This window comes from Pelophylax lessonae (genome assembly GCF_965119305.1).
Source record: "Pelophylax lessonae genome assembly, chromosome: 5".
In the NCBI taxonomy this organism is placed as follows: Eukaryota; Metazoa; Chordata; class Amphibia; order Anura; family Ranidae; genus Pelophylax; species Pelophylax lessonae.
The window spans coordinates 99,143,353-99,166,829 of NC_138772.1; the positions used below are offsets into that span (position 1 = coordinate 99,143,353).

The 23,477-nt window shown below is 47.8% G+C and overlaps 1 protein-coding gene across 5 annotated transcripts in view; it reads right to left on the reverse strand.

Annotated features, from left to right (window-relative positions):
• ZMYND11 (zinc finger MYND-type containing 11) overlaps positions 1-23,477 on the reverse strand; it is a 191,648-nt gene that overhangs the window by 42,580 nt on the left and 125,591 nt on the right. For all 5 annotated transcript variants that reach the window (XM_082259455.1, XM_082259456.1, XM_082259454.1 and 2 more), the window contains 4 exons: positions 21,393-21,485; positions 19,683-19,770; positions 15,963-16,018; positions 6,634-6,711 (listed from right to left, as the gene is read on the reverse strand). In XM_082259455.1, coding sequence (XP_082115581.1) covers positions 6,634-6,711; positions 15,963-16,018; positions 19,683-19,770; positions 21,393-21,485 — 315 coding nt within the window. The remainder of the gene's footprint in view (positions 1-6,633; positions 6,712-15,962; positions 16,019-19,682; positions 19,771-21,392; positions 21,486-23,477) is intronic.

Genomic DNA, 23,477 nt, shown 5'->3' on the forward strand with positions numbered 1-23,477 from the left:
TAGATTTCCTAGCTTTTACCAGCGCTGGACTCGCCGACTCAGACAAACCTCTATCCAGCAGAACCTGGCATTCAACAGCCAAGCCGTCAAAGCCAGCCACTGTAAAGCAGGATGGAAGATTGGTCCTTGGGAAAGCAGATCCTCCCTGAGAGGAAGCTTCCAAGGAATGTCAGCGGCCAGCCGCACCAAGCCTGGCAAGGCCAGTCTGGGGCCACTAAGATGACCGGAATTCCCTTTTGCCTTGATCCTGCGTAGAAGTGTTGGCAAAAGCTTGAGAAGAGGGAAGGCGTAAATCAGACGATACTGACCCCACGGGGCCACCAGTGCATCCTTGGCGTCCGCCAGAGGATCCCGTGGCCGAGCCACAAACCTCTGCACCTTTCTGTTGAGCAATGACGACAACAGATCCACCTTGTGGATGTCCCCCTGGAGACACAATGGATGAAACACCTCCGAACGAAGGGACCACTCCCCTTGGTCCAACGCCTGCCGACTGAGGAAATCCTCCTGCCAGTTTTCCACCCCGGGAATGTGTACAGCGGAGGGGGCTGGAAGGAACCATTCTGCCCACCTTAGAATGCTGGCTACCTCCAGAGCCGCCAGGACACTTCTCTTGCCCCCCTGATGATTGGCATAAGCCATAGCCGTGGCATTGGCCGATTGAATGCGCACTGCACATTCCTGAAGATGATCCGTCCAATGTTCCAGGCACAGTCTGATCGCTCGAAGTACTAAGACACTGATCTGTAGTCTGGACTTTTTTCAGTGTCCAGACCCCCTGAGCAGAATTTTTGCTGCGGATGCCTCCCCAGCTGGTTAGGCTGGCATCCATGGTGACCACTGTTCAATACAAGGGGAGGAAGGATTTGCCCAGCCAAAGAGCCGTAGAACGAAGCCACCATATCAGGGACTTGTTCCCCGGTCCAGCCGGATAAGAGTCTGCGGATTATTGTCCCATTTGATCAGAATCTCCCTTGCAGGGACCTCATACGGAACTGTGCAAACAGAACCACCTTGAAAGGTAGACACCATCAGGCCCAGCACCCGCATGCAAGTCCGGAGGGATGACCATCTGCTGGACAGCAGGAGACGAATTACAGCCTGCAGTTTCTGGAGTTTGTCCAGAGGAAGGAGCACTCTGGCTAAGGCCAAGTCCAGAGTCAGACCCAGATAGCCCAGCTTTGTGAACGAAACCAGAGTAGACTTCTGAAAATTCAGAATCAAGCCAAACATCCTCAAGCTCGTATGGTGATCTCCAGGTTTTCCACCAGAGCAGTAGAAGAGTTCGCTTGCAGAAGGAGGTCTTCCAAGAAGCCAGTACAGCGTTCCCCTATTGGCGCAACAATGCCAGCACCGGGGCCAACACTTTCATGAAGACCCAAGGAGTAGAAGCGAGAGCAAAGGGTATGGCCACAAACTGATAATGCTCCTCTCCCACGGCAAAGCGGAGGAAGTGAGACTGACACATATTCGAATGTGAAGTTAAGCGTCCTTGATGTCGATGGAAGAAAAATACCCCTGATGCAGGGAAGCCAGCACGTGCGAACGGACTCTATTCTGAACTTTTGCACCCGCACAAAGCAGTTCAGTGCCTTGGGGTACAGAATTGGATGCACCCTGCCTTCCTTCCTTGGGACTGTAAACAGGTTTGAGTAAAAACCCCTGAAATTGTTCTGAAGTCGGAACCGGGACTATCACCCTTTAAAGTAAAAGGTCTTGCACCGCCCCAAAAAGAGCCTGTAAGCGGACCGTGGGACAGTTGCACATTGGAAGGAAGAACCTTACTGGGGGGTAGGAAGGAAACACGATCTTGTAGCCGTACTGAATGACCTCGTGGACCCACCTGACTTGTACCAGGGAAGTCCACGGGTCCGGGAACCAGTGAAGACATCCCTCTACCCCAGATACGGGTGAGGGCGCACCTTCATGCTGAAAGGGCATTGTCCAAGGGTCTGGAGAAGCCCGCTCTTGACTTGCCAAGCTTAGTTCATTTGGATCCTCCAGAGGAGGCCCGGAAAGGGCTCCGATCAATGGTCAGTCGACCCTGAGGGACGAAAAAACTTCTTATCAGCCGAGAAGGAGGGCCCACATCTATGATGAGGGTCCTTGCCCTCAGTAGCCTGTGGAAGAAACGTACTCTTCCCCCCTGTGAGACCTTTATTGATGTCATCCAGGATAGCACCAAACAGACGATCTCCTTGAAAGGGAAGATCAGTTAAGGTCTTTTTAAAAGTCTGGTCCACAGACCAGCATTTGAGCCAAAAGACATGCCGAAGGACCACTGCCGAAACAGAGAGCCGAGCCACTAGGGGAGCCGCATCCAAAGAGACATCACAGATAAACTGCAGCCCCTGGATCAGCTAGTCCGCCAGCTCACCACTGGCAGGGGGGGGGGGGGCTAGGGACACTTCAACCGGAATCAAGGTTGCCTTGTTCAATTCAATCTGGAAACCGGAGTGTCAACCATCGGTGGAACAGTCCACTTCTTAACAAGGGACTCTTCATAGGGGTATCGCCTAGCAAAATCGCTCAGGGACCCCAAGGGGACGCTTTGGTCATCCCCATTATTTAGTGACAATTCTGTCAAAATAGGAGGGGAAAGTGAATACCTTTTCCGCTCTGGATGGCTTGTGAATGTCAAAGGGAACCTGCGCCTCCGCTGCAGCTTTAGCTGTGTTCTCCATCTTCAAGGTCTCCCGCACAGCTAAAATCATTGCGTCCACCAGCACCTTTTCGTACGCGGTTGCATAAGTGGCAGAATCCTTCTCACTATCTGAGGATTCAGGGCACGTGGTCGCACATTCAGCAGGGTGACCCACATCCGCAGCGGCTGACTCAGATTCAGGATCCGATGAGACAAATGAGGTAGGGGAAGGCGGAGAGTGCTTTTTTTTCCAGCCTGCCGCCCAAAAGCCACCTCCACTCAGGTCGCCAAAGACTCCAGGACCACTGTCAGTGCATTGATGGATGGATGGGACAGATGGGGCCCCGCAGCCTCAGAGGGGATCAGGTGGTCCAAAGACTCCATGAGTCACAGGGGGACCCCACAAAAAAGTGTAAAACACTGCTAAGGGACAACCCCCACCGCTCTAGCAGCCCACCCCGTTGCCAGCCACAGAGCACCAATCGATTCTCAGTAGAGAGGGAGAGGACCCCACCAGACTTACCACCCTGCAGAAACCAGGCACCACAGCTACCAGGAGAATTTGCACTGCATGAACGGCGATCAGGAAACGAAAAGGAGTCAGCGCCAGGGGATGAGGAGGGGCTCCCACCACTAAAATTGTTGCTCAGAGGGCTCCACTGTCATAGCTGCAGCTATTTTCAATGGCAAACCACAGAAAAATGGCCGTCTGGACTACACAAACATGGTCGCTGTGCATCAAGAAAATGGCGGCACGACAAAGCTCCCAGGGAGGGTTCCCTAGGCCTCAGAAACCGGCAATGGCAGGAAGGGGGGGCCCTGGCAGAAGCCCCCACCAGGCCCCCCACCCCACCCATCACCAGCACAGCACCCTGCCCCCACCCTAGTCGGTGAACCAGGCCACCCCACAGCCCCAGTGTCAATGGAGCGGGAGGGGCAGGCGAGATGGCCCACAGGGACCACCAGACCCATGAGGTGGGGTGCCTAACGGGAAGGAGGGGAAGCCAGGGGTCCTACCGTCCCATGGAGGGGCCCACCTGAAAAACCCTCCAGGGGGAGAGGAGGGACAGTTACTTACCGTACCAGGAATCAGGTGGCACCGCTCCAGACAGAACCTCCTCATTATCAAAATGGAGGGGCTGTCAGCCAGGAGGAATGCTGCGACTCAGGTCGAAACCTGGTCGCTTGCGATCTTGCGAGACGTTTAACTCGCAGGCTAGCCTCTGTCTAGTGGGGCTATGTCACAGCCGACCTAGCGTGGAGCTGAGGTCTGCGCGTGCTCACTGGCCAGACTGGTGGGACCACTAGATCTAGATTATCCAGCCTATCGCCCAGTCCGGCAGTTGATTGTAGATCTCACAGGAAAAAATCCAGTAGAAAAAAATTCTATCTAAAAAGAAAAAATTGCCAGGACCAGAGATCCCAGCAAGGGACTAGGTCCTTACTCCTGACTAGGCAGAAAGAAAGGCAGTACCTACAGCAGAGAGAGGGAGTATACCCCCTGGGACTGCCCATAGGCGTAGCCAGACTTTTTTTCTGCCTAGTGTTCTACTCCTGTGAGGGGCAGTATAACCCAATGGTTAAGATCAGGAGCTGTGTCCGTCAATGAACGAAAGAGAAATAATCTTTCTGAACAACTAACACATCCAACAAGAGAATTATGACTAATATACAGTTAGACTACTACTGTAGCAAGTGTACCATGAGCTGTCAGCTATCTCTGGAGAGTGTACAATGTACTGTACCTGGAAATTACCCCATTCTAGAAAGTTTACCATGTTTTTGGGGCCTGCTGCATCTCTACTATGGAGACTGCACCCTAATATACAGCGTATATCATGTACGGTTTGCTGTAACTATAACTCCACAGATCGTGGCATGTGCTTTAACCACTTCAGCTTTGGAAGCTTTTACCCCCTGCCTGACAAGGCCATTTTTTGCTTTAACTGACAATTTTGCAGTCGTACTACACTGTACCCAAATAAAATAATTTTTTTCCCACAAATCGACCTTTGTTTTGGTGGTATTTGATCATCTCTGTGGTTTTTTTTTGCGCCATAAACAAAAAAAGAACCACAATTTTGAAAAAAACAAAAACAGTATTATTTACTTTCTGCAATAAACATACTCAATAAAAAATAAAAAAATAATAAAAAATCTAATTTCCTCATCAATTTATGCCAATATGTATTTGGCTACATATTTTTGGTAAAAAAATCCTAATAAGTGTATATTGATTGGTTTGGGCAAAAGTTATAGGGGCTACAAAACTATGGGATAGATTTGACTTTTTATTTTTTTTATTGTTTTTACTAGTAATGGCGGTGCTTAGCGGTTTTTAGCGGGACTGCGACATTGCGGCGGAAAAATCTGACACCAAGTAAAACTTTTTGGGGACCAGTGACACCAATACAGTGATCAGTGCTAAAAAAAAAAAAAAAAAAAAATGCAGTTACTGTATAAATTACAATGGCAGGGAAGGGGTGAACACCAGGGGCGATCAAAGGGTTGAGTGTGCTCCTAAAGAGTGCTTTTTAACTGTGGGGGGAGTGGATGTACTGGACAAAAAAAAGAGATCTGTGTTTCAGCTAAGATCTCTCTTTTACTCTCTGACAGTACGGCGGCCTGCCTTGTTTACATTGGCAGACAGCAGTTCTGCCTTTCCTTCCAACGATCAGTGGGTCCTGGTGGCCATCGCGACCGCTGGACCCGCTGATTGGCTCCCGCTGTGTCCAATGACAGCGGGAGCGGCTCTCCAGCGGCACGCGTGCGCCCCCTAGATCGCATGCACAAAATCACATACATGTACGTGATTTTACGCAGCCGGGCCGCCCTGCCGCAGGGAATATTTGTGGTGGGCGGTCCGGAACTGGTTAAAGAATAAGTTCACCTTTGTAAAAAAAAAAAAAATTAATAATATATATATATATATATATATATATATATATATATATATATATATATATATATATATATATATCGTTTTATTATCAATAATAATAAATAATAATAAATGCACATCTTTTTGCAGGTAGCAATGTGCATATATTATTATTCTACTATGAGCCTGCAAAGCATTGTATTCGCGATCAGCAGATCACAGGTGCTAAGCAGGGCTCTCTTGCAGACATGCTGTGTAAACAGTCTGCTCATACCTCGTACGGGCAGGCAGTCACATACTGCCAGGAAGACTCAATGAACTACCTAGAACATTTAACAGCAGCCTGGTAGTTCTTTAAGAACTACAAGCCCACATCTGCAAAGGCTGTCGGTACTTGTAGTTTTCACATTCATGGAACTCTGTGAATGAATGATGCAGTTTAGCGGGCGGAGCCCCGCATGGTTGTGTATTTTTTATTTTTAAAGGTTGTGAGAGCAAGCGGGGGGGTTCGGAGAAGATATTATCCCCGCTCGCTGTCACAATGGGGGATTGGGGAGGGGTGCAGGGGCTGATGCTACAGTGACATGTTACACACTGAACGTGGGTGTAACATGTTGCAATAGGTGAACTTATCCTTTAACCTTATGCTCTCTGCTATAAAAGGCATATACCCTCTTCAACAGATTATTTCATGTGCTGTGACTTGCTGCACCTGCTGCAGAGGGTGCATCATGCACTGTTTGCTGCACATATTTCTCTACAGAGTGTACAACGTGCTGTAATCTGCTGCACCCGACATGTCTAGCTACTGATAATGAAAACAATAGGAATTCAATCAGAAACAGCAACATAAGCTTTATGAGCTGTAAAATACTGTTCAATTCTATTTATTAAGATTTTTTGAAAAAGAAACAACATAACATATTAAGCGGACTTTGATGCAAAGTCTGAGCATTAGAAATTACAAGCAGCTTCATATTATTCCTGTTGGCCAATCCTCATTCTTTGTACTGAACCCTATAAGTGGCCAGGATCATGAAACATGTAGATTCGGCTTTAGAAATGCAAGGTAAAAACATTAAAAAGACTTAAATCTTATGATACATACACAAGGATAGCAGAACCAGTTGTCAGGCCGTGCGTTTGACAAATAGAAGCAGTTTTTGCAGAGCTGCAGCTCATCCAGCTGAAACCAGAAAATATTTAAACCCATCATCATACAGTATGCTTATTTTTTCACATGACAATTACATTGCATAGACGCTGAGAATTTATGGCTTACTATTATACGTCCACAATGTGGAATATCATCTTCGGTTGTAGTTCTGCCCTCTAGTGTTTATTTTCCAAACAACCCACACAAAGAAAATAAAGAAATACTAATAAACAGGGAAATGGAACACTAAAGTGTTTTATTAATTATATGAACCCATTCAAGTTATAGATTCGATTTTTTTCTAAATAAAAACAAAAAAGTACACCTATGTAACATGGAACCACAACTGAGTTGAGTTTGTTTTAGCTCTTGTTCCCCTTATGTCTGTATTACTACAAAACCAAAATGTAATATTCTGTTATACTGTATGGCTGACATTATTGTCTACTCACACCTCGATACCTTATTATGTTTTACCGACAATGTGACTGTACACATGTAAAGATATTTGCGAAATACTGCAATATAAAAAAAAAAAAAAGCTTGTTGTGAAATAAAACATTAGGACATAACTAACTGGCTCCAGTGTATAATTTCTTCATTGTAAAGAAAACTTTACAGCTTTTAGCAGTTCTGTATCGGGGCCGAGTTGTACTGTATCAATACATGCAAGTAGTGTGGCTTGGGATCGAGTTTGCACAAGGGAAGCACTCAGAAGAGGGGGGAGGAACCAGAAGCGCTGGTGGTGGACCCCAGAAAAAAGAGGATCAGGCATACTCTGTGCAAAGACATTGTGCAAAGACATTGCACAGAGCAGGTAAGTACAACAAGAAAAAAAAAAAAGAGGATCTTTACAAATCACTTTAAGGGACATGTATACTACCTAACTCCCCTCATCAAGTATCTTACCCTTCCACAGCCCCAGATACAAACTGCACATCTGCAAGTCAAAAGTGTCCATGGGTCTCCACAAACGTCTACGGGAATGCCTCCAGCCACATGAACTGCACCATAGAAGTCTGTGAAGATCCATAGTGTAAGTGTAGCTAGTGGCAGGTAGATTTTGATAAGGTTGCAGAAGGCAGTGACTGTGAGATTCAGGTAAAGACGTATCTATGGTGGGATAATTTTGATTGGGGAGCTAGGAAAACAAGATAGTGTAGAATGTGGCGGTACGTTTAATCATTTACATTTAACTGGTTGCCACATGGGTTTCTTTAGATTTATATACTGCATGCTACAGAATAACAGAGATAATCTATGAAGAAGCCAGCAATCTAAAAGCTGGCCACAATGAACAACAGAGACTGAGCAATAAAGTTAGTAAACTGTATGAAAAAGAAGTATTGGATTGTGCCAAGAAAGAATGGGATTTTTGACTTACTGTAAAATCCAGTTCTCTGATATTCATTGATAGACACAGCTCCCGATTCTTTTTAACCATTGGGTTATACTGCGCCCTACAGGAGTAGGACACTAGGCAGGAAAAAGCTTGACTATGCCTATGGGCAGTCCTAGGGGGTATACACCCACACTTAGCTATAGGCACTCAGTTTGGTTACAAGCAGTGTCAGAGGAAAGCCAGAGGGGTACAGAGGGGTAAGTGCTGTGCCCATCAATGAACATTAGAGAAATGGATTTTACGGTAAGTCAAAAATCCCATTTTCTCTTTCGTTCATTGACGGGACACAGCTCCTTATTCTTCTTAACCATTGGGACATCCCAAAGCAGTGTTTAACATGAGGGGTGGGAAAACAGCAGAAAAAATATCCCAAGGCCAACCAGGTAACATGGAGCTCAACCATAAACAACTGGAGCTCACCTGAAAAAACAATACACCCTCAAAGAGAACCAGGTCCTCTAAACAGCAGTCTGCAAAACCTTGTGGCCAAAAGAAGCATCTGCAGATGCCAACTCATGCATTTTATAAAACTTTGTAAAAGTGTGCACAGACAACAAGATGGCCGCCTTGCAACCTGCATCACTGATGCTTGATGACAGAAGGTCCAGGAGGCACTAAATGCCCAAGTTTTTGCCTCAACAGGGAAAGGAGGAAACTGACCCCTAATTGAATAGGCCTGAAACACTGTCTGTCTGATCCATCTGGAAATGGCCGCAGAGGAAGTGGACAACCCATTTTGAGGTTCAACCGTGAGTACAAATGGTAAGTCTGACTTCCTAAAAGACTCCATAGCTGCCAGGTACACCCTGATTGCCCCGAACCACATCCAAGGACTGCAGAGCAATTTCCTTAGGATGTTTATGCATGGGACATAGGTAAGACAACACAATGTCTTCATTCAAATGAAAATCAGAGACAACCTTTGGAAGGAACGGCAGACAGGGACAAAGAACCACCTTTTCTCTGTAAACCAACAGGTAAGATGAACGACAGGATAATGCCGCCAATTCCGACACCCTGCACACAGAGGTGATAGCTACAAAGAAGGCCACCTTCTGGGACAGCGTAAGCAGGGGAATCTCCAGAAGGTTCTCAAAAGGGGGCTTCTGGAGGACAGAGCACCAAATTGAGGCCCCAAAGCGACAACGAAGACCGCACTGATGGGACCAAGTGCCTAACTCCCTGAAGAAAAGTACACACCAGGGAGTATGCGGTCAAGGGGTGCTGAAAGAAGACCGCTAAGGCCAACACCTGACCCTTGATTGTACTCAAGGCAAGTTTCTGCTCAACCCCCTGTTGAAGGAAGGTCAAGATCTGAGCCACGAGAAAGAGCAAGGATGAACCCTAAGAGACTCACGCCACGCAATGTACGACTTCCATGTACAATCTTCCTAGAAGTAGATTTCCTAGCATTTAACAGCACTGGAATCTCCGACTCAAACAAACCTCCATTCATCAGCACCTGGCATTCAACAGCCAAGCCGTCAAAGCCAGTGACTGTAAAACAGGATGGAAAATTGGTCATTGGGACAGCAAAGAGGAGAGAGAAAGCAGAGAGGAAGCTTCCAAGGAGCTTCGGCGACTAGCCGCACCAGAGCGGCGTACCAAGTCCAGCGAGGCCAGTCTGGAGCCACTAAGATGACCGGAATCCTTTCTGCCTCGATCCTGTGTAGAAGTCTTGGCAGAGCCTTGAGAGGAGGGAAGGCGTAAAATCAGACAATACCGACACCACGGGGCCACCAGCGCATCTGTGGTGTCCGCCAAAGGAACCCGTGACCGAGCCACAAATCTCTGCACCTTTCTGTTGAGCCGAGACCCCAACAGATGCAAGCCGAGACAACTGATGAAACATCTCAGTATGAAGGGACCACTCCCCTTGGTCCAACGCCTGCCGACTGAGGAAATCCGCCTGCCAGTGTTCCACTCCGGGAATGTGTACGGAGGAGAGGGCTGAAATGAACTGTTCTGCCCACCTTAGAATGCTGGCTACCTCCAGAGCCACCAGCACACTTCTCGTGCCACCCTGGTGATTGACATAAGCCATGGCCGATGCATTGTCTGATTGAATGCGCACTGGACATCCCTAAAGACATTCTGTCCAATGGTCCAGGCACAGTCTGATTACTCGGAGTCCAAGACATTGATCAGTAGTCTGGACTCTTCCAGTGTCCAGAGCCCCTGAACAGAATTTTTGCCAAGGACGCCTCCCCAGCCGGACAGACTGGCATCCGTGGTGACCGCTGTACAATACAAGGGTAAGAAGGATTTGCCAAGAATGAAGCCACCATATAAGGGACTCCTTGATTCCCCAGTTATCAGATTATCCAGCAACCTCGTATGGAACTGTGCAAACAGGACCGCCTCGAAGGTAGACACCATCAGGCCCAGCACCCACATCCAAGTCCGGAGAGTTGACCATCTGCTGGACAGCAGAAGACAAATTGCAGCCTGCAATTTCTGGAGTTTGTCCACAGGAAGGAGCACTCTGGCTAAGGCCAAGTCCAGTGTCAGACCCAGATAGTCCAGCTTTGTAGACGGAAGCAGAGCAGACTTCTGAAAATTCAGAATCCAGCCTAACTCCCTCAGAGTTCGTATGGTGTTTTCCAGGTTTTCCACCAGAGCAGTAGGAGACTCTGCTCGCAGAAGGAGGTTGTCCAAGTAGCCCAGTACCACGTAACAATGCTAGCAACGGAACTAACATTTTTGTGAAGACCCGAGGAGCAGAGGCTAGACCAAAAGGGTAACCCCACAAACTGATAATGCTCCTCTCCCACGGCAAAGCAGAGCAAGCGCTGGTGACCGGCACATATTGGAATGTGAAGGTGTCGATAGAGGCAAGAAAATCCCCCTGATGCAGGGATGCCACCACCGTGCAAATGGACTCCATTCTGAACTTCTGCACCCGCACAAAGCAGTTCAGCGCCTTGAGGTCCAGGATTGGACGCACCTTGCCTTCCCTCCTGGGAACAGTAAATAGGTTTGAGTAAAAACCCTGAAAACATCCCGAAGTCAGAACCGGGACAATCCCCCCTTGAAGTACCAGGTCTTGTAACACTCCAAACAGGCGCAAGTTGGAAGGAAAGAACCTTGCCGGGGGACAAGAGCGAAACTCGATCTTGTAGCCAGACCGAATGACTTTGTGGATCCACTTATCTTGTACACGGGTTCGGAAACCGGCAAAGTTGTCCCCCTAAACCCATACAGTGAGGGAGCACCTTCATACTGAAGGAGCCTTGTCCGCGGGTCTGGAGAAGCCTGCCTTCGTTTTGGATCCTGCAGAGGAGGCTCTGTAAGGCTTTGAGCCCTTGTCAGTCGACCTTGAGTGACGAAAAAACTTCTTATGAGCCGAGAAGGAGGGCCCACGTCTACAATGAGGGTCCTTGCCTTTAGTAGCCTGCGGAAGAAAAGGTACTCCTACCCCGAGAGACCTTTAATAAGGTTATCCAGGTTAGCTCCATACAGGCGATCTCCTTGAAAGGGGAGATCAGGCAAAACCTTTTTTTGCAAGTCTGGTCCGCAGACCAGCACTTGAGCCAAAAGATATGCCGAAGGACCACTGTCGAAACAGAGAACTGAGCCACTAGGGGAGCTGCATCCAAGGAGGCATTACAGATAAACTGCAGCCCCTGGACCAGCTGGTCAGCCAGCTCAGCAAAGGCAGGGGGGAGTTGTTATCCCTCCAGGTCACGGCGTAAATGCTTAGCCCACTCAGTCAGAGTTTGGGACACCAGGACAATGGTGAATACAGGCCTTGGTGCCGAACCAGCCAGAGTGTACATATTGTGGGCCACATCCTCCGCCTTTCTGTCAGCCGGATTCCTAAAGGCCAGGGACTCTTCAACCGGAATCATGATTGCCTTGTTCAATCTGGAAACTGTAGGGTCCACCACCGGTGGAACAGTCCACTTCTTAATAAGGAACTCCTCATAGGGGTAACGCCTAGAAAACGCTTAGGGACCCCAAGGGGACGCTTTAGTAGCCCCCACTCTATAGCGACAATTTTGTCAAAATAGGCGGGAAAAGGAAACTGGATGGCTTGTAAGTGCCAAAGGGAACCTGGGCCTCCATCGCAGATGTAGCGGCGTCCTCCAGATCTCTGGACAAAGATGGATGTAAGGAGTCCCTTACTTTGATGGCAAGGTCTATGATATGGCCAATACATATGGATATATAAAGTGTACTCTGTGAAGCATCTGCCTCATGTATACAGTGGTTCTAACAGAGACCCCATTTACGTTGACGTAATATTAGATGAGGAACGTGTCTGGTGCCCGATGTTCCCTCTAATTTTTTACTGTGCTGAGCAAATAAAACATTTTCTGAGCGCAGTGCTCCCCAACCTTTTTATCGCCGCGGACCGGTCAACGTTTGATAATTTTTCTGTGGCCTGCTGGGGGGGGGGGGGAAGTCAATGCAGAGTGACCAGCGTGCCCCCAATCAATGCAGAGTGCCCACAGCATTGCCCCCAATCAATGCAGAGTGCCCACAGCATTGCCCCCAATCATAGTTACATAGTTAGTGAGGCTGAAAAAAGACACCAGTCCATCCAGTTCAACCTATGATGTGTGTGTGTGTGTTTGCTGTTAACCGTACATTGTATACCCCTGTATGTTGTGGTCTTTAAGGTGCCCATCTAATAGTTTTTTGAAACTATTGATGCTCCCTGCTGATACGACTGTTTGCGGAAGAGAATTTCACATCCTTACTGCTCTCACAGTGAAGAACCCCCTGCGTATTTTAAGGTTAATCCGCCTTTCCTCTAGTTTTAGTGAGTGGCCACGTGTCAATCAATGCAGAGTGCCCACAGCATTGCCCCTAATCAAAGCAGAGTGGCCACAGCATTGCCCCCAATCAAAGCAGAGTGCACACAGCATTGCCCCCAATCAAAGCAGAGTGCCCACAGCATTGCCCCCAATCAAAGCAGAGTGCCCACAGCATTGCCCCCAATCAATGCAGAGTGCCCACAGCATTGCCCCCAATCAATGCAGAGTGCCCACAGCATTGCCCCCAATCAATGCAGAGTGCGCACAGCATTGCCCCCAATCAATGCAGAGTGCCCACATCATTGCCCCCAATCAATGCAGAGTGCCACAGCATTGCCCCCAATCAATGTAGAGATGCCAACGTGCCACCTTTCAATGTAGAGATGCCAACGTGCCACCTTTCAATGTAGAGATGCCAGCGTGCCACCTTTCAATGTAGAGATGCCAGCATGCCACCTTCCAATGCAGAGCGCCAGCATGCCACCTTCCAATGCAGAGCGCCAGCGTCCCCCCCCCCCCCGCGAGACCCGTCCGTGACCGTACGGTCACGGCAGCTTCTCTTCAGTTCAGTCCCCGGCTTCCCGCGTCTCCTTAGTCCTCCCGGCGCCTCCTCCTCGTCCAATGGCATGTGGTTGGCCTTTCGGCCAATCAGGAAGTGGGAGGATCCGCTCCCCGATTGGCCAGGAGGAGGATCCGTGTGACAATAGCGAATTTTCATTCGCTATTGTCACACAATGGGCGTGCTCTCGGGGCGCACGCTCTGCTCCCCGGCCGCCACGTCTGCGAGGTCTGAATCTGTGCTTGCGCGGGACCTTCAATGACACTGCGCGTCCGCGCACCTTAAAGGGAACATTGCTGGTGCCTGTAATCTTGGGGTTCCTGTTATAATTTTGAGAGGATACTGACTGTGAATTCTCCCCCAAAATCTACATATTTGCAGCTATTCTAGTGCATAAACCTCTTGCATATATCTGCCTGCACTGATCTGCCCCTCAATGCATGTGTCTGCCAAGGTCTCTATCGCAGCTGGAAATATCGGTCTGCCTTGGTCTCTCTGGCCCTGAGGAAGCCCCGTTGCGAAACGCGTCAGCTTGCTGGGGACCCTACACTGTATCAGCATTCCCCATGGGAATATATTTCTACATATGCGTTTTTCTTTTATCCAGTCTTTCTATGTAGTTCTAGTATATTTTGTTTTTTTGTCATATATATATATATATATATATATATATATATATATATATATATATATCTATATATATATATATCTGTTCAATAAAGAGTGAAATTTTAATTAATTATATGGTGTGATAATTGTGATCACCCTCTCTCCAATTGCCCATACAAAGCCCCTTCTTTCTCTTAGTATGTATTTTGTTGTACACAATAATAGGGGTTTGGGCACATTATCACGGCAAATTGTTATTTATTGGCGTCCTACATCCTCAAGGTCTCACGCACAAATACAATCAGTTCTTCCACCAGCGCCTTTTCATGCACGGTTGCAGTTGTGGAGGAATCATCCTCACTATCAGGGGATTCCAGGCGCGTGGTTGCAGACCCAGCAGGGTGACCCACGTCCGCGGCGGCCGAATCGGATTCAAGATCTGATGAGACAGATGAGGCAAGGTAAGGTGGGAGGTGCTTTTTGCTAGCCCCTCGCCCGAAAGCCACCTCCACTCGAGACACAAAGAACTCCAGGACCGCCGTCAGTGCATCAATGGATGGTTGGGACCTGCAGCCTCAGAGAGGGGATCAGGTGGAGAGATGTGCTCTAAAGACTCCATAAGTCACCAGGAGGACCCCACAAAAAGTGTAAAACACTGCAAAGGGAAAACCCCCACCGCGCTGGCAGCACCACCCGGTCGCCAGGCACAAGCACCAAGCAATCCTCAGCAGAGAGGGAGAGAACCCCACCAGACTCCCCACCCAGCAGAAACAGGCACCTGCAGCCACCAGGATAATTTGTACTCCCAACTGCGGCAATCAGGGAGTAAAAAGATCCAGGAGTCAGAACCAGGGGATGAGGAGGGGCTCCTACCGCTGAAATCGCCATCCACAGGGCTCCAATGTCATGGCTGATGCTATTTTCAATAGCAAACAACCGCAAAATGGCAGCCGGACTACACAAACATGGCCGCCTTACATAGAAACACACAGGCTACAGCAAAAAGGTGGCCCCGCAAGGCCTCCAGGGACCCAGGAGGGATCCCTAGGCCTCAAGGACAGGTCCAGGCAGGACCGGAGGCCCTTGCAGGAGCCCCCGCCAGGTACATCCCCACCACCCCGCAGATCGTCCCATCGTCCGGTTGCCGGCGGGGCATCCCCCCCCCCCCATTGCCAGCATAGCGCCCTGCCCCCACCCCAGGACCAGACCAGACCACCCACACAGCCTCGGCATAAGTGGAGGGGGGGTGGGATGAAGGTACAGAAGAAAGGGGGGTGCCTGACGGGAAGGAGGGGAACCCAGGGGTCCGACTGTCCCAAGGAGGGCCCACGTCCACCCTAAAACCCTCCAGGGGGAGAGGAGGGGCAGCTACCCACCATACCAGGAACCAGGCAGCCACAGCTCCAGACAGAACCCCTTGCCATCAAAATGGAGGGCTGTCAGCCAGGAGAAATGCTGCGACTGGGACTGAGACCCAGTTGTATGCGACCTCGAGAGGCGTTTAACTGACACGCCAGCCCGCATCCGGTGGGGCTATGTCATGGCCGACCTAGCGCGGGGGTGAAGTCTGCGTGCACTGGCTGGCCAGACTGGGGTGACCACTGGATCTAGATTATCCAGCACGTCTCTCAGTCCGACAGTTGATTGTAGATCTCACAGGAAAAGGACAGGAGAAAAATTTCTATCTAAAAAGAAAAAATTGCCAGAACCAGAGATCCCAGCAAGGAACTAGGTACTTACTCCTGACTAGGCAGAAAAGTACCTATAGCAGAGAGAGGGAGTATACCCCCTCGGACTTCCCACAGGCGTAGTAAGACTTTTTTTTCTGCCTAGTGTTCTACTCCTGTAGGGGGCAGTATAACCCAATGGTTAAGAGGATAAGGAGCTGTGTCCGTCAATAACAAAAGAGAAAGTGTAATTACACTATAAGTACATGAATAAAACTTACCTCGTGGCATGTGTCTTTGTACAGAACCTTGGCAACATCAGTCTGCTCACTGTCATCTGTAACAATTACACCACAGCAATTTCATTAGTACATGCAATACTTGATTATTCACTTCTACACACAACCTATCAGCAATGTGTCTTGTAAACCAGGAACATTTTCGACTATCTTGAAAAGATTTTTAGTCCCAAACATTTGGTTATACACAGATCAGCCATAATACTGAGTAGGTCTCAATTTTGCTGTTAAAACACCCCTGACCTCTTAAGGTATGGACTCCACTAGACCTCGGAAGTTATGTTATGCTATCTGTTACCAAGTAGTAGATTCTTTAAGTCCTGTAAGTTGCGAGGTGGGCTCTCCAGAGATCGGACTTGCTTTTCCAGCACAGCCAAAAGATGCTTGATTGATTGAGATCTGGAGAACTTTAAGGCCAATACAACACCTCAAACGTGTTGTTATTTTCCTCAAATCGTTCTTAAACCATTTTTGCAGTGTGGTAGGGCACATTAATTTGTTGAAAGAGACCACTGACGTCAAGGAATACCATTTTTATGACGTGTTCTTGGTTGGCAACAAGATTTAGGTAGGCGGGGTATTTGTCAAGTAACATCCACATGAATAGTAGGACCCAGCAGAAGACTTTTCCGAAGTGTCACACTACCTCCATCGGTTTAACTTCTTCCTATACTGCTTCCTGGTGCCACCTCTACCCCAGAGGAGCCATGCACACGCACCCGGCCATCCACAAGATGTAAAAGAAAACGGGATTCATCAGACCAGGCCACCTTCTTCCATTGCTTTGTAGTCCAGTTCTGATGATCATGTACCCATTGTAGGCACTTTTGGCTGTAGTCATCAGTCAGCATGAGCACTCTACCCTGGCTGATCTGTGGCTACGCAACCACATATACAACAAACTGCAGAGCCCATTTTATTTGCTCTCAACACGTCAATTTCAGGGACGAGTTTGCTTGCCTAATGTATCCAACTGACTTCCCCATTGTAACAAGAAAATCAATGTCATTCAAGTAACCTGTCAGCGGTCACAAATTTATTGCTGATCAGTGTATGTCTCCATTTCAGCTACTAGGCCGATGCAATTTGCAGGTCACCAATGAGAACTTGGTGAGCACAGGAAACAGAAAATACCCCCTAAGGAGTGGGACTATATGGGCGACCAAACATCCAAAAAATATTCAAGTAGAGTTAGATAAAAAAGCAATTTTATTGTACATACAGTATAAAATGTATACAGAGACTAAACGTCTCTAAATGACATGGAACAATTAAAATTGAGGATCACGGCTTACAACAATGGGTCGTGTGAACAAATGGTGACTATGACGTGGCATATGTTCAAATGGACCCATATTGGTGAGCACAGGTACCATATGCTGGCCTCTGAATGCCTCTTAAATGCCTTAAAAGCCATATACATTTACCGGCCACTTTATTAGGTACACCTGTTCAATTGCTTGCTAACACAAATTGATGATCAGCAAATCACATAGCAGCAACCTAAGGCATTTAGGCATCTAGATGGTGTGAAGATGCCTTTCTGAAGTTCCAACCAGGCATCAGAATGGGGATGAAAGGGGATTTAAAGAGTAACTCCACTTTTGTTGAGAAGAAAACATTCCCCTCTGGGTGATCTATGTACACTGCATTCATTTAACAGACTTTGCTGCAGATTCCTACTTTTCATTATTCTGAAGAAATAGCTGTTTGTCTGTGTCCAGAGTGAGTCTGTATGGGAGTGGTTTAATAATTATCAGTCAGGTGCTGCACCCGCAGAGCTCCAATGAGGAAATTGGCAAGGTGTGTCCCTTTAGATGTGATTTCCCTTTGAGAGTATCTGACCAAAACTTTTTGCTGCAGGGGATGCCAAAATCAGATTTGTAGCTTAGTGCAAACTTCTGAGAAAATAAGTGAGCCAATCACACAAGCAGGAAATGACATATCTGGGGGCGGGGGGTTCTGCACACCATCTGTGTACAAAAAACCTCCAGGTAGCCACATTGCATTGCACTTTACAGAAAATTACAGTGCTGCATATTAAAACATTCAAATTACAATATGACTTCTGTTGTAATTATATACGCTATATTTTTTAAAAATTTGCTTATTTTTCATGAAAGTGGAGTTACCCTTTAGGTGACTTTAAACATGGCATTGTTGTTGGTGCCAGACAGGCTGGACTGAGCATTTAAAAAAAATGGCTGATCTACTGGGAATTCCACGCACAACCATCTCTAGGGTTTACAAAGAATGGTCCGAAAAAGAGAAAATATTCAGTGCGCAGCAGTTGTGTAGACGAAAATGTCAGAGGAGAATGGGCAGACTGGTTCAAGATGACAGAAAGGCAAATAACCACTCGTTACAACCAAGGTATGCAGAATACCATCTCTGAACACACAACACATCGAATCTTGAAGCAGATGGGCTACAGCAGCAGAAGACCACACCGGGTGCCACTCCTGTCAGCTAATAGGAAACTGAGGCTACAATTCGCACAGGCTCGCCAAAATTGGACAATAGAAGATTGCAAAAACGTTTAGTACCAATTGCCCCTTAGTACCAATTGAGCATCGTTTAAACACCACGGCCTACCTGAGTATTGTTACTGACCATGTCCATCCCTTTATGACTACAGTGTACCCATCTTCTGATGGCTCCTTCGGGCAGGATAATGCACAATGTCACAAAGCTCAAATCATCTCAAACTTGTTTCTTGAACATGACAATGACTTCACTGTACTCCAATGGCCTCCAGTCACCAGATCTCAATCCAATAGAGCACCTTTGGGATTTGGTGGAATGGGAGATTCGCATCATAGATGTGCAGCCACTGCGTGATGCTATCATGTCAATATGGACCAAAACTCAGAGGAAGGTTTCCAACAACCTGTTGAGCATATGCCACGAAGAATGAAGGCAGTTCTAAAGGCAAAAGGGGTTCAAACCCGGTACTAGCAAGGTGTACCTAATAAAGTGGCCGGTGAGTGTATTTTGAACACAACTGATGTTTAATTTCAAGGGCACCTCTACTTTGCCCAAGGAGGCAACAGTTAACTTTAAAGGAAGACTCATCAATAACACATTCTTACTCAAGACTCCGCCTCCACTCTGTTCAGCTGCTCTGGGTGAAAGGAAGTATCCAATAATTTGTCTGTGGGGCCTGAACAGAGGCAAGTGAAAAGAAAGTAGCAGCTGGTGGGGCTGCCTTTAATCTAAACCTAAACATGTTTTTTGAGTAGAGGAGCGGGTTACTTTAAACAAAGGAAATATTTTATATTTAGGTTAAAAGGAGGTGGTAGTCTCCCCATAAGAGTAATAATTCCACCCCCATTACTGTGCCTAACAGTGGATGTGCATGTATGAAACACAGCCAGTATAAAAGAGGATAACATGGGAATGTACAAGCAGGCAGAGTTTACCAACTCTGGACAAGAGCACAGTTACACACTCCCAGCCCCCTCCCAGTCTTATACTAACCTGTCTTCCCAGCAGGACCTGCACATGTGTTTTGCAATCCTATTCATTCTGAATAAACAGGATAGCAAAGTCCATGCCCCCACCTGGCTAAGAAGACTTTTGACAAGCAGCCAGGCAATCTAGGCAGTGATTATTTGCTTGATAGAGGACAGGTGAATACAAGACTACAATATAAGTGTAAGGAAAAGAAGAGTCCAAAGCAGGAAAGAACTTCCAATTCACCTCCAAAAAAGATAATGGTGTTGTGCAGGAGAAGCTGAGCGTCTGCCTTGAATTCTTCATAGCTTCTGTACTTTCCTTCGTTCACTTTCTGTAAAAAAGCAGTCCAGGTAAATGATTGCTGAGAGAAAACAGCATTTCTCAGTCCCATATGATACATGGTTATGTCATTCCAAATAAACAAACTACTCAGTGGTGGCTGGTGCGTTGGGGGCGCCGCCCCCCCCCCCATCCGGGCGTCCCGCCCCCTAATCTACATGCGGGGCACAGGACGCATGCAGTTCAATGGGGGTTTTTTTTCTGAAGCACCTGATTAGAGCCAGAGGCTCTAATAGGCTTCAGAAAAGGGTGGGTCCAGGGCGGATCCTCCTCCTGGCCAATCAGGAATCGGGTCCGAGAGGGAGATGCGGGGGACTGAGGAGAAGCCGCCGCTGCGAATCAGGTAAGTGCACTGGTCACTCTGCATTGAAGGGGGCACGCTGGTCTCTCTGCATTGAAGAGGGCACGATGGTCTCTCTGCATTGAAGGGGGCACGATGGTCTCTCTGCATTGAAGGGGGCACGATGGTCTCTCTGCATTGAAGGGGGCACGATGGTCTCTCTGCATTGAAGAGGGCACGATGGTCTCTCTGCATTGAAGGGGGGCACGATGGTCTCTCTGCATTGAAGGGGGCACGATGGTCTCTCTGCATTGAAGGGGGCACAATGGTCTCTCTGCATTGAAGGGGGCACAATGGTCTCTCTGCATTGAAGGGGGCACGATGGTCTCTCTGCATTGAAGGGGGCACGATGGTCTCTCTGCATTGAAGGGGGCACGATGGTCTCCCTGCATTGAAGGGGGCACGCTGGTCTCCCTGCATTGAAGGGGGCACGCTGGTCTCCCTGCACTGAAGGGGGCACGCTGGTCTCCCTGCACTGAAGGGGGTACGCTGGTCTCCCTGCACTGAAGGGGGCACGCTGGTCTCCCTGCACTGAAGGGGGCACGCTGGTCTCCCTGCATTGAAGGGGGCACGCTGGTCTCCCTGCATTGAAGGGGGCACGCTGGTCTCCCTGCATTGAAGGGGGCACGCTGGTCTCTCTGCATTGATGGGGGCACACTGGTCACTCTGCATTGATGGGGGCACACTGGTCACTCTGCATTGAAGGGGGCACACTGCAAAGCAATGCCTATTACATTTTTCTGTTTGTGCCCCCCCAAAAGTTTTGAGCACCAGCCGCCACTGAAACTACTCCAATTTACCATTCAGCCTTAGGCTCCTTAAACACAGGCAGTGTGCCTGACGGAGTCTGTTCTGCTCAGCAGGGGATCGGCGATCCCCGTTGAGCAGTCAGATAACAGCTCCGTCTCCGCTCTGTGTGCAGACACGGAGCTGTCAGATCCCCGCTCTCCTCTATGGGGAGATCAAATGATAACGGACCGTCTGTCCATTCTCATTCGATCCGATCCTCCAGACGGATGTAAAATAGGGTTTCCATCCATCCGGATTTCACAGACAGGATCAGAGCGGATAGCAGCGGGTGTCAGTGGACATGTCCCTGCTGACATCAGCCGCTCCATAGGGCTGCGTGGAGCATCCGATCCAGTCCACCTGAAAAACTGACAGGCGGATCAGATCGGAAAGAACGTGTGAAAGGGGCCTTAGAAGAAAATCCTTTTAGGATTACTATAATATTATTCATTATGAACTTTTACAGAAACTTGATAAGAACCTACCTCATTAATAGTGGACACATCAACAGCTGTATGCACCAGTCTTCTGTACATGGGGTGTTTTGTATCCTTCCCTTTCTTGTTAAGTTCAATTGCCTGAAAAAGTTAAATTATTTGGTTTGAAATTAAAGTGGCATTAAATCCCAAACTAAAAATGTAATACACAACAAAGTTTGCAGGCGCATGGGCTGCAAGCCCCAGGTAAGACCATTAAGAGTTTATTGAACGGTCCATATGGGAAGGAATATACACGTAATGTGGCAGAAAATAAAATAAAAAAAATAAAAAGTCAAAAGGCTTAGGGCTGCCATCAAGGGGGAACAAGTCAAGGTTCCAGTGAGCTGTAGATAGACAAAAAGAGAGGCGCCTGTAAGTGAAGACTGTAAACGTCAATACATGGTAAAGCAAAGCTCCCCCCCCAACACGAGCCCCGTCCCGATCCAGAGATGGGTCCCTCCCTCCTCATTGGCTGAGACAGAAGCAGGAGCCACTGGCTCCTGCCAATCACAGCCAGTGAGCCAATGAGGAGAGAGTGGGGGGGGGGGAGGGGGCAAGGCCAAACTCCGTGTGTTAATGGACACATAGAGTAGCAGTTTAGGAGCGAGTCTGCTCGGGTGCACTTGACACAGGAGGCAGGGGCGCCGGGCGGGGACCCAAGAAGAGGAGGATTGGTGCTGCTCTGTGTAGAACCACTGCACAGAGCAGGTAAGTATAACATGTTTGCTATTGAAAAAAAAAAAAAAAAACTTCCTTAAATACAGTGCATCCGGAAAGTATTCACAGCCCTTCACTTTTTCCACATTGTTATGTTACAGCCTTATTCCAAAGTGGATTCAATTCATTATTTTCCTCAAAGTTCTACAAACAATACCCCATAATGACAACCTGAAAGAAGTTCGTTTGAAATCTTTGCAAATTTATTAAGGGCCAGTTCACACCATAGAAACGCCATCCAAATGCTTTTCAGATACTTTTCTGCATGCATGTTTTTGATGAGTTCCAGAGTGTTTTTGATACAGTCCAGAGCATTTCTTCCCCTCTTTTTTCTTAACCTTAAATAAGCGTATGTGCGTCACAGTGCATTTTTGTTGCCTTTTACAGCGTTCTAGTACAGTCCAGTGCAGAAAAAATGCAGCATGTTTTACCTTTTTTTCTGGAACTGTGACTCACTGGAACTGCAAGCACTAGTGTGAACCATGCCATCGGAAACCATATAACCTACTTTCCATGCGTTTTGATACAGAAAAAATGCACTGGACTGCATGTGGTGTGAACTGTCCCTAAAATAAAAAAAATCCCATGTACATAAGTATTCACAGCCTTTGCTCATTACTTTGTTGAAGCACCTCTGGCACCAAATTACAGCCTCAAGTCTTTTGAGTATGATGCTACAAGCTTGGCATACCTATTTTTGGGCAGTTTCTCCCATTCTTCTTTGCAGGACCTCTCAAGCTCCATCAGGTTGGATGAGCTTTGGTGCACAGCCATTTTCAGATCTCTCCAGAGATGTTCAATCAGGTCTTGGCTACTCAAGGACATTTACAGAGTTGTCACTTAGCCACTCCTTTGTTATCTTGGCTGTATGCTTAGGGTCATTGTCCTGTTGGAAGAAAAACATTTTCCCCAATCTGAGATCCAGAGCACTCTGGAGCAGGTTTTTCATCAAGGATGTCTCTATACATTGCTGTATTCATCTTTCCCTCAATCCTGACTAGTCTCCCAGTTCCTACTGCTGAAAAACATCCCCACAGCATGATGCTGCCACTACCATGCATCACTGTAGGGATGGTATTGGCCAGGTGATGAGCGGTGCCTGGTTTCCTGCAGACATGATGCTTGCTATTCAGGCCAAAGAGTTCAATCTTAGTTTCATGAGACCAGAGAATTTTGTTTCTCATGGTCAGAAAGTCCTTCAGGCGCTTTTTGGAAAACTCCAGGTGGGCTGTCATGTGCCTTTTACTGAGGAGTGACTTCCGTCTGGCCTCTCTACCATACAGGTCTGATTATTGGAGTACTGCAGAGATGGTTGTTCTTCTGGAAGGTTCTCCTCTCTCCACAGAGAAACACTGGAGCTCTGTCAGAGTGACT